The sequence below is a fragment of the Octopus sinensis genome, linkage group LG1 (assembly GCF_006345805.1).
Source record: "Octopus sinensis linkage group LG1, ASM634580v1, whole genome shotgun sequence".
NCBI lineage: Eukaryota > Metazoa > Mollusca > Cephalopoda > Octopoda > Octopodidae > Octopus > Octopus sinensis.
Genome location: NC_042997.1, coordinates 101,699,617 through 101,712,084, shown reverse-complemented (window position 1 = coordinate 101,712,084; position 12,468 = coordinate 101,699,617). Strand labels below are relative to the sequence as shown.

Here is a 12,468-nt window from a genome sequence, read left to right as displayed (position 1 = left end):
TTTTATACTTTAAACTGATTCTATAAAGTTTTCCCCAAGTGCTAGATATGTGTCTATAATCCTATGATATAGAGCCTAATTACTAGTGATAAGATTCATGGATTATATTTAGGTAGCCTAGCACAGTGCTTCTCACTGGCAGTTTTTTTTTTCTAATGTGCCAGAGACCGGTAATATTTCTTAGTAATATTAATTTATACTGGAAACAATATATATAACGAATATAATAAAAGTTGACAATTTTTTTTGTCTTTATTTATTTTGTAAACAAATAATACAATATTACATAAGCATTTTATGTTTCTTTCTTTTTTGGAAACTCGCCATGTACTGGCTGCTGATGACTCGCGGATCACCATTTTGAGTAGAACTGGTCTAGCATGTCTTAATGCTGTTATACATATAACTGATCATATTTAAACTTATCCTTAGTTCTAATGACAAATAGCTGTGACTGTCATTTCATATAATCTATAATTTATATAATTTAATTTAACGACTTTATTCAGTTTGCTTCTAGCCTAGGTGATATCTTTATAATGCTTACTTCATCCTCCTTAGTTATGGACATTAATTCTTCTTTACTATTTGTTATACTCTTGTAAATTCTTTTAACATTATTTAACATTTATAGCTTTCATAATTCTTTATAATTCTTATCTCTTTTAACATTTTCTTATTACAATAATTTAAAATTATTATAGTAGTAATTCAACTATCTACTGGACCTATATGATTTTTTGATAGATCTGCTTTACTTATAATAATATTGTGACAATATTGGTCGATAAAAAACATAAAGTCATGGTTTTTTTAGAAATTTTATTTTATCACGAATATCTGTTCTGTTTTGCTTTCTCTATTATTTCTGGCATTTCATCTTGTCTTGTCTTTTACTCCATATGCAACTATAAGCAGTGGCAACAGTTTCTAGTTAAATAACCATGTGTAGCTTGTGACTTCTTTATAGCTAAATAACTGATCTCTATACTAATATAAATTTATAAATTTATGTTGACAGTGATTATTATCTTTTATCTTTTACTTGCTTCAGTCTGCAGCCATACTGGAGCACCACCTTGAATTTTCAGTTGAATGAACTGATCTCAGTACTTAATATTTTTTAATGCTAACTTATGGGGATATTAACACACCAATACTAGTTGTCAAACAGTGGTGGGGGACAAAGACACACACACACACACACACACATATCAGGCTTCTTTCAGTTTCTGTCTACCAAATCCACTCACAGGGCTTTGGTGGCACTGAGGCTATAGTAGAAGACACTTGTCCAAGGTGGCATGCAGTGGGACTGAACCTAGAGCCATGTGGCTAGGAAGCAAGCTTCTTATCACACAGCCACACTTGTGCCTATTAATGCTTATGCTATTTTCCTCAGTTTAGGATGCATATTTATTTCTTAATGCCAGTATTGTTTTCCTGTCAATGTGTTGACCACTTTCTCTATTTGCTCTATCATATTTTGTTTCTAGTTAAGCATTTACATGTTATGTTTACTGGCACTTCCTTTTCATTCCCCCTTCTCTGAAATTTAGCAGAGACCTTTGCTAACCTATGGTTTTACTAAGCTATTCTCCCTGAATTAGCTGGATCTCCACTAATTAAAGCTAATATTCTATTAGTTCTAAGGCAGCGAGCTGGCAGAATTGTTAGCATGTTGGGCGAAATGCTTAGAGGCATTTCGTCCGTCTTCAGGTTCTGAGTTCAAATTGCGCCAAGGTTGACTTTGCTTTTCATCCTTTTGGGATTGATAAAATAAGTACCAGTTGAGTACTGGGGTCAATGCAGTTGACGTACCCCCCTCCCTCAAATTGCTGGCCTTGTGTCAAAATTTGAAGTCAATATTCTATTAGTTCTGCAATAATTAATTGAAGCACTTTATTCAAGATGAATTACATAAATGAATAAGTAATACAGGAATTTATTAACAATGTCACTCCTTAATGTAATAAATAATATAATGCAGTAAATGGTTTGGCACCTGCTATTTACCAGTCTTTGTGAATGAAATTACTAAATTTATTGTCCTCTTTAGAATAGAATTGTTTGTAACCATTTTTTAATTGACAACCTTATGATTGAGAGATTGTAGTCATAGCCATTTTACATTTCTTAAATCTTAGTTGTTCTGATTACAAATTTCCCTTGGTACCCATGCCAGATAGATATTAAATGATGGTGATGATAATGATGATGTTCTGTTACTTAAACAACATGTTATTGGTCAGTTGTTTATTTGATAAGCCTGATGAGTTGAGACTTAGGTAACATATGACATAATCGTATGGATGTTGTGCATACTGCATACCTGACTATACCATGTTTATGTCACAATAAAGACTCATAATGAAACTATTGTAGCAATACCAGATAATCAATTTGTCCATTTTTATGACATTATCTATGTATGTATGTATGTATGTGTGTATATAGATACAAGACTTAATCAATAAGTATCTGGACTGGTCTTATAAAAGCAAAACTACAATACGTATCAGTTTGGCATTTAATCTCCTTCAAAGTAGTCCTCTTCAGAAGCCACACACTTAATCCAGTGTTGTTTCTATTGATGGAAGCATTCCAGGAATTTGTTTTCTGGGATGATCAGCAGCTGCCTCATCGCATTCACTTTGATTTCCTTCAAGTCATGAAATCTCCCTTTCAAGCAGGGTTTGATTTTTGGAAAGAGGAAAAAGTCAGAAGGGCAAGATCTGCAAAATACAGTGTCTGTTGGACCTGGGGAATGCTGTGCCTAACCAGAAACTGCTGCACAAGCTGCACTGAATGGGTAGGTGCATTATCAATTGAAAGCAGTTTTGGCACAAATTTGGCAGACACAAGTCTCATACCCAAACCTTCAGTGATAATGGACTGAACTGTAATTAATCTGCACATTCTGTAATAACTCACAGATGCTGATTCAACAATTTCCCCTCACAGCTGCATGCATATCTGCGATGTTTTTCTCAGTTCTGTTGGTTGCAGGTCTCCCAGAATGTTTATCACTATTGGCATTTTTTCAGCTCATACACTCCTCTCCATACACTTTCTGCATAGGCCTCTGAACAGATATCGCCAAGCTTTTGGCAAAATTTGATGCAGATTCATGGTCAATAACAGCTACACACATTCTTTCCAAGCACTGCTGCAAACAGCAGAAGTTAGCTAGAACATTAAAACTTAGTGCACATGTACAGCAGAGTTCAAGGTCAATTTGTGCTAAGTGGCTTCACTCTGCGTGCTTTAACTTTGTTACTATCGCAACAGTCTTTATACTTATTGATCAGACCGCGTATATATATAGATACATAATACATTGTCCCTTTCATGCTTTGTTTTTGTGCTCACACACATACATATGTTTTTATTGTGCAGTTAAAGCTATGCAATAATGTTTTAGTGATTTTTGAGGTTTGCTTCAACCTGATGTGAATAAGTGTCTGCTTGACCTTATAACTGCTTAACTAGTTATGAGCTTTAGCCTACTAATAAAACTTTAACTATCATTTTCTTCTCATTGTTTATTTACTAATATGCCTATCCCTCTCCACATCTATATGTAATAACTTATTCTACTTGTTTTTTTTTTCATTTTTCAAAGATCTTAGCCCTGAGTATATAGCAGTAATGAATCATATTTTTATTCAACAGGTGGAAGGCATTGGCTGTCTAAGGTCAAGTGCATTTGCAGTTGCCACAGTAGTGCACCAGTACTATTAGTAACACAATACAAATTTGAACTTTCAGCCAGTTGTTTAACACTTAACCTATTTTGCGCCAAACAACTACATACTAGTATAAGAAATTTAGATGTCAATTTTTCATTAGTTTTGGTCCTCTCTCACTATTCTGTTTGTTTTACATCGTTTGGTTACAACAGTTATTAGAAAACTAATTAAGCTTCATACACTTGTTTGTCTCTCTTGACTCAGCTTTCAAACATATTTGGTTAAATTTTGGACCGGCATAGCAGTGAGGTAATGAAGTTTGCTTCCTAATCATGTTGAATTAGGTTTGATCCCACTGCATGTGGAAGCACATGGCCTAGTGGTTAGAGCAGTGGACTCGCGATCGAGGGATCGCGGGTTCGAATCTCAAGTCAGGCGATGTGTGTGTTTATGAGCGAAACACCTAAGCTCCACGTGGTTCCAGCAGAAGGTAATGGCAAACTTCTGCTGACTCTTTTGCCACAACTTTCTCTAACTCTTTCCTCCTGCATCATGCAGCTCACCTGCGACGAACCGGCGTCCCGTCCAGGTGGGGAACCTATACAACATTGAAACCAGGAAACTGGCCTTTATGAACCAGGCATGGCTCGAGAAGGAACAAACAAAAAATCCCACTGCATAGTACTTTGGGCAAGTGTCTTCTACTATAGTTTGGGACCAACAAAAGCCTTGTGAGTAGATGTGGTTGATGGAAACTGAAAGAATCGTTTGAATGTGTGTGTGTATGTACCCCTGTTAGGAAATCACATGATGGTTGTAAATGAGCATCATTGCTCATCATTGATCATCATAAGTTAGGTTGTTCTTTTCTAGTCTTCTGTGAAAAACATGTCTAGCTATGGGAAAATAATACTTTGCTTGGAAAAGTAATGTTTGGTGACAGGGAGGATAGCTGACTAGAAAATCTGCCTCACATAATTTCATTTAATCCATGATAATGATGAATTTTTTACTGTAGAACATAGTTTTTTTTAAATGTACAAACTATAGTTTCAATATTTACAAACTTTTGTGGTAAGATTGATGTTAAGCTCTCAGCTGAGTCCACAATGCAATTCACTTCCAAATTGAAATCATTTTGTTTCATTTAAGGCCATTAATGCCTTTGGAAAAAATCATATATTAATACATCTGAATCATGCTTAATTTCCCTAAAATACATAATCTTTGGACTTTTGTCAGAAAGAAACCAATGTTTGAAGTTGTTATATTTCTTATATTTCTGTTGAAATGCACTGTTTTTCTTTCAGTTAGTTTCAGAACTAATGAAGAATATAGTAAAATAAGTTTGTCATTTTTAACCTGATATTTGGAATATAAATTAGCATGAAATTTTAAGGTGGAGTTATCATTTAAATCACTTTAAATCTGGGAATCTATACCATAGTCTCAGGCAGGTCGGTAGCAAAAGGATTAATGTAATAAAAGTAAATTGCCTGTTAATCTGAAACAGAAGGATAATAGCTTGAAATACTAAAACATCTTAAGGCAGTGATCTGGCAGAATTGTTATATGTCATGCAAAATGCTTAGTGACATTTCATTCATCCTTACATTCTGAGTTCAAGTTCTGCTTAGGTCTACTTTGCGTTTCATCCTTTCAGGGTCAATAAAATAAGTACCAGTTGAATACCAGTCGACTTACTCCTAAAATTGTTGGCTTTGACCCAAAATTTGAAACCACTATTAAAACATTTTTTCTCTCTTATATCTCCCTAGAAGCTGATGAAGAGTCAATTCCAACAGGAAGTGAAGAAGTCAAAAATTTTCTAGAATTGTCAAGGAAGCAACGTATGAATACAGATATCCGAAGAAATATATTCTATACTCTAATGGCTAGTGAGGTTTGTCTAATGTTTATGAGCCTTCTTAATTCTTTTATTGCTTTCAGGATTTGAACTTATGTTTGGAAACCACTTTAAGGGATTTTAATCAGTCATTGAGTCCAGTACTTAATTCAATTAGGTACATATTTTATCAATCACTGTTTATTGAGCTGTTAAGATATAGGATATAAAGAGTACTCATCATAAACAACAACAGTATAAACATAAAAATCGTCTTACATATTTATGCGCATATACATATATGTATTTTCTTAATTGGATAGAATTAAATGGATCCAGTTTATTTTGTCCTTTGAGGGTTGGTGATAAAAATTTTGTCTGGCCTATATGCACTTGGAAAAGCAGATGTTACAACGATGATGATACATACATGTTAGTGAATAGATATAATAGACTTTTGTACAGTTTCTTTCCTCCAAATTCCACTCCATAACTCTAGTATAACAGGTAATTGGATCAGCCAAAATAAAGTATTTTTTCTCCTGCTTATTGACACCATGTATCAGGATTGCTGCCACCTTAATGCTCAATTTCCATGCTTGCATGGGTCATACAGAATTCATTGAGGTAGATTTCTTTTATGGCTGGATGTCCTTCCTATTGTCAACTCTCACATCAACTTCAAATTCATCAATGTCAACCTCAGTTTCGTCATCTTCAGCTTTGATTACATTGTCATGTGTCCCACGTTTATCATTATCAACTTAAATGTTGTTGTGGTAAGATGAAGTGATTTCTTTTTTTCAAGAACAGACATTGACATCAGTGATTACTTGTCATAAAATTGTAAAAGAATCATCATTGTCATCATCATTATTATCATCAATTATCATAATTTAACATCTGCTCTCCATTGGACGGTTTGACAGAAGTTGGACAGCTGGGGAGCTGCCTGGACTCCATTTGTCTGTTTTGGCATGGTTTCTACAGCTAGATGCCCTTCCTAATGCCAATATTAAAAAGTTTGTGTTATAAAAATTGTCACACCTCCAATTGTCATGTATATAAATACATTCAGTACTTTATATGTACATAATGCTACGTACTGCACTTTATTAAATACGCAACACAACAAAGGCAAAAATAAATAACATCAGTTTAACCTTTTATTCAGTATTCCCATTTCTTAACTCTCTTAATATATTCCTAAAAAAACTTGCACAATCATCTTAGGTAATCAAAGTTAGCCTGGTGTCAATCAATAGACATATTTACATGCACGAATTGACATATTGATTGACACCAGGCTGACTTTGATTCATCATCATTACCATTATCATCTAATGTTCGCTTTCTATGCTGATGTAAGTACGATGGTTTGACAGAGAGCTACAGGGCTGCATTGAGCTCCAATGTCATTTTTGCAGGGCTTCTGTGGGTGGATGTCCTTCTTATAATTCCAACTCAAAGACATTAATTGTGCTGAATTCAAGAGAGTTAAAGAAATGGGAATATTAAAATAAAGGTTGAACTTGTTATTTATTTATTTTCGCCTTTGTTGTGTTGTGTATGCAATAAAGTGCAGTATGTATCACTACATACATATAATGTACTAAATGTATTTATATACATGACAGTGTAAGGTGTGACAATTTTTATTTTACAAACTTTTTAATATTGGCATTAGGAAGGGTATCTAACTGTAGAAACCATGCCAAAACAGACAAACGGAGTCCGGACAGTTCCCCAGCTGTCCAACTCTTGTCAAACCATCCAACCCATGCCAGTGTAGTGACACAAGTCATAAATGGCAGTAATATTACATAATGGTCATGTTTGCCTGAACAAGTATAATTGTTAGTTTCCCATTGGTTAAAATTACTGCCCATATTTGAATTCTAAAATTTTGTCAAAGAGAAATCTTTCACGAAATACGGTTCTTAGAATTCAGGCATGAGCAGTTCTAAAAACTCTGATTTTTGAGAGATTAATTAGTGATTGTTGGTTGTCACTAGACTCCACAACACTCACACCAGTGTTCGTTGGTTGTCACTCATTTCCATGACACTCACTCCTTTGAGATATTGGCTATTTTTATGTCATGTCTATATCTAATTCCAACAAGACTTTTTTGAATTGTTGTGTAAAATTCTAGTAGCTTAGTATGGAAGATTAGTTAATATGAATTTCATGTCGTAATCCTCTACAACAGTTTTCTTTTGACTTATAAATGTACTGTAAATATTAAGTGAAAGTAAATAAACTAATTTAGTAAATAGTTTCTCATTCTTTATTTACTTCAACCTGTTAATGAAATTTATTTCTGCAACTATGAAACTGTTATTATAGCAGTGAAAAAGAACACAAACTTATTTATCTTAAACATGCATGTACATTTCAGCATCTTGGTGTATATAATTCATCACAGCGTTTATGCAGCCTGAGTTAAGATTTATGTATAGTGGTAATACTTATAATTAAGTTTTAAGTGATGGGTTTATCACCATAGATTCCTATGCAAGAAATAAAATATATTTATTAACTATTCCAAGTTGAAACCATATAAATAAGATAATCTCAGCCCGTTATAAACTAGATAAAACACCCTTATAAAAGTGGAAACTCACCGTTATACCAGCATGGAGAGCAGATGTTAAATGATGATGAAGAGGAGGAGGATTCTTTTACAATTTTGTGACAAGTAATCACTGATGCCAATGTCTGTTCCTGAAAAAAAATCACTCCATCTTACAATGACAACATTTAAGTTAATGACAAATGAAGTCAACGTAAATGTCAGTATGATCAAGATAGAAGATAATGAAATTGAGGCTGATGGTGATGAATTTGGGGTTGAAATTGATGAGATTGAGGTTGATAATGACAAATTTGAGGAAGAAACTGTCTAAAACACTTGATAATGAAAATCAAAAATTGGACAAATCGAAACCTAGTGTAAAAGTAAAAATGTTAACAACACACTTTAAAGATAAAACATAATTGTGACATAAGTAATTCTCTTTGCAGATTCTAATATTCTTTACATATCACGATAATGTATGTTGGTTATAAAAAGAACACCTAGGACAGAAAGAACCTGTAGAAGGCGGTGAGCTGGCAGAAACGTTAGCACACCGGGTGAAATGCTTTGCGGTATTTTGTCTGCCGCTAAATTCTGAGCTCAAATCCCGCCAAGGTTGACTTTGCCTTTCATCCTTTCGGCATCGATTAAAAAAGTACCAATTACACACTGGGGTTGATATAATTGACTTAATCCGTTTGTCTGTCCTTGTTTGTCCCCTCTGTGTGTAGCCCCTTGTGGACAGTAAAGAAATAAGAAAGAACCTGTAGAAAATAATGGCTTCAGATCATAAAAATGAGATGACAATTACTTAGTTGGAAATGTTGGTCTGGAAGTCCTTCTGCTACTGTTTGTAATACTGAATCTAGACGAGAAAGATATTACACCAATGTTTTATTCATTAGCATAACTTTTAGTTGCATTAAAATTGTTGCATGCTGTGTTCTTAATTATCCAGCAAGCTCAACCATTCAGTTTATTTGACTTCAGGATTTTGTTGATGCCTTTGAAAGACTTCTTAAACTCAAACTAAAACCAGTACAAGAAAGGGATATAATTCATGTTATTGTTGACTGTTGCATTCAAGAAAAAGAGTACAATCCTTACTATGCACACCTTCTTCAGAAGTTCTGTGAATTCCACAGACGTTTTCAGGTAATTTATCTTTTCATCTATAATTTATTGACGTTATTGACATAGCTATACTCTCTTTTTCTCAGACAATTAATTTTATTATTGTATACTAATAAAAACAATGCATGATATTTTCCCTGTGTTTTGAATTGTTTATTAAATATGAATTAAATGCTTTAAAATATTTATTCAATATCTTAAATTTAATGAATAGAAATGTGTGGAGGCGCAATGGCCCAGTGGTTAGGGCAGTGGAGTCGTAGGATCGCGGTTTCGATTCCCAGGCCGGGCATTGTGAGTGTTTATAGAGTGAAAACACCTAAAAAGCTCCACGATGCTCCGGCAGGGGGTGGCGATCCCTGCTGTACGCTTTCACCAAAACGGCAGTGCATCAGCATGGCCGCAGCTTTGAGCTGAAACTAGAGAAAAAAAAAAAATTTGAATATTTCTGAGTATGAATTTTATTGTCATGATAAAATGCACCCAGTACACTCTGTAGAGTGGTGGTGTTTTGAAAGGCATCTTGCCTTAGAAATCAAGCCGAAAACATTAAACATCTCACTGAGATGTCTTCTGACTCATCCAACCCATGCTAGCATGAAAAGCAGACATAAAACGATGATGACAATAATGATGATGATTCATTTCTATGGATCTGGGGCCTTAGGTACAATTTTGAAAGGACTGTTTCAACACATGCTTTCCATTGAAAGAAATATTTGAAAATTTTTATAATTTTAGCAAGCAGTCATCATTAACTCGAAACCTTAGTCTGTAAAACTAATGTAAATTTGATTGTAATCTTTGAACTACGTGCCTAATTTTTGTAACTATCTTATGTTCTATCTTAATTGATAAATAAATTCCTGTCTGTTTGAAAATTCAGTTTATGACATCTGTCTATAAATTTTATGTCTGTAGCAATTGGAGCTTTAGTACTATTTAATAGGACTGTTTAAACATATATTTCCATATTCATTTCTCGTTTTAGCTTACTGTTGTCATCAGCCTCGATGCTTAGACTGCAAAGTTAATATAAATACATTGTTATCTCAAAAACCAGAATAACAGCTTTTAATAAGAATGAATTTTTCTGTAAAATTTCATGAAGATATTCAAATATATAGTTTTTATGAAGACATAAAGACACATTGTTTTGCATTAACCATGCATTATCTTGTAGCTTTGAGATTTCAGTGATGTGATTGTTTAATTTTACAATGACATTGTAGGGTACCTTTGGGGAGTTTGACATGGCTAGTTTGAATAGAAAACAGACAGACTATTTGAGTCAGATATCTTTGGTCTAAATGGGAAATGGTTAAAGTAGATATAATAACAGCAGTTTCTTTGTGTCTGCAGATCATGCGGAAAAGCAGCAGAAGTGGCTATGTAAACCAATCCTTGACACTTCAGGACTTTTCCTCCTACTTGTGCTAGGTAGTTTGTGAATCAGTTTGCATAATGTGATCTCACTCTTTAGACTTGGCAGTCTGACCTCAGTGGCTCAGTGGGTAGAAGTCTGGCCACGGTGGCTCAGTAAGGGAGGTCTGACCTCAGTGGGTGGGGGGCTGACCACAGTGGCTCAGTAGGTGGGAGGTCTAACCCCAGTGGCTCAGTGAGTGGAGGTCTGACCACAGTGGTTCAGTGGGCTAAGATGGCTGCAGTGACCAGCAAGCTATAGGTTTTTACATTGGATTGGTGAATTGCTTAGAGGGCTCAAGAGGGTCATCTACCCTGGAGTTGCTAGCAGGGTATCAAAGAGGGCTCTGAGCTGCCTGCGGGACCCCACTCCTTGATTTGCTGTCAAGGCTGACTCTCCTAGCCTTTTCCTTTTCCAAGGGACTCATAAAACAGTGAGAAAATAGATGTAATATTATTTTATATGTAATAATGTAACATTTTAAAAATTAGATCGAATGAATTCTGTTATGTTTTAATTTGCTGCTACTTTTTTGTGTAGATGACATTTCAATTTAATTTGTGGGATAAATTGAAAGACATGCCCAGTTTAACAGAAATGATGATGTCAAATTTAGCCAAATTGGTTTCTCACTTGATAGTAAGCAAAGCTCAGTCTTTGGCTTTATTTAAGGTAAGTTGTGGCCAATATAGAAATTGATATTTCTCTAGAAATTGATATTTCCCTTTATGTATATTTAGACCATTGTTTCCTATGTATAGGAGGATTCATTCATCCTCACTTGAGAGAGTTTGAACTTGGTATTGTAAATCATTAATTTGTTGTCAGATTCTATTTAGTTTGGCATTTTGCCATTTATATCTTTCTTTTCTCTCACCCACATGTCAGATATATGAAGTTGGAAAGGTTCAGAACTTTCTCTGTGTTTACTTGTCCTGTTTTCCATTTTGTTGTTTACGTATTTAACTTGTTTGTTTACGTATTTCATGTTGATTGCACTGTTGGTGACATCCTGTACCCATATATGCCTAATATATATATATATATATATATATATATATATATATATAATATATATATATATATATATATATATTCAAAATGTGACCGCGTGTGTACCATTGGCAATTTATTTTGTTCTTCTGTCTTCCCTTCTCTGGATCTTTCCTTCTATGTTTCCGACGAAGAGCTCCGCTCGAAACATTAAACCCTCCTTCTTTCCTTCTTTCCTGAGCGTCCAATAATACTATATTTGTTCCACGTCCTCGCATTATTGTGTTTTTTGTGCTTTATTGTTTGGATTAACTTTATATATATATATATATATACATATATATTATTTGTTAGTATTTAATTGAACATGATGCATCCATTTCCAAGTAAGTTTAGATGCATGTATATATGATATAAGAGGAAAGCATGAAGTTGATATTTATTTTGTTTCATATGTTATGAATGTCTCTGTAATAGATAATCAAGACTATTGAATAATAACAGATTATAAATGTGATTTATGAAGTATATTTGATCAGATAGGGTTGACATACCAACCTAGTGCATCCATTTCCAGAGAGGCAGCTGTTTGTCAAAGCTGTTCATACATCTGCACATGCATGCACAAATCTGGGCAAGATATTTTGAAGAAAACTGGCAGTTGCCCATGCACACAAGTCACACCTCTCTCTATGGCTCCAACATTTATCCAATGGAAAAGTCGTTGACTTCAGCTGACACAGCCTGAAATCAGTGTCACAGGTGCTGCTGTCAGATTCCCAAGAGCTCAGACACATAT

At 34.4% G+C, this 12,468-nt stretch overlaps 1 protein-coding gene across 2 annotated transcripts in view; it reads left to right on the top strand.

The window, feature by feature from the left end:
* The window catches only part of LOC115218014 (nucleolar MIF4G domain-containing protein 1), a 50,038-nt gene that overhangs the window by 32,658 nt on the left and 4,912 nt on the right, over positions 1-12,468 (top strand). For both annotated transcript variants that reach the window (XM_036503382.1, XM_029787763.2), the window contains 3 exons: positions 5,471-5,595; positions 9,110-9,274; positions 11,217-11,348. In XM_036503382.1, the coding sequence (XP_036359275.1) occupies positions 5,471-5,595; positions 9,110-9,274; positions 11,217-11,348 (422 nt within the window). The remainder of the gene's footprint in view (positions 1-5,470; positions 5,596-9,109; positions 9,275-11,216; positions 11,349-12,468) is intronic.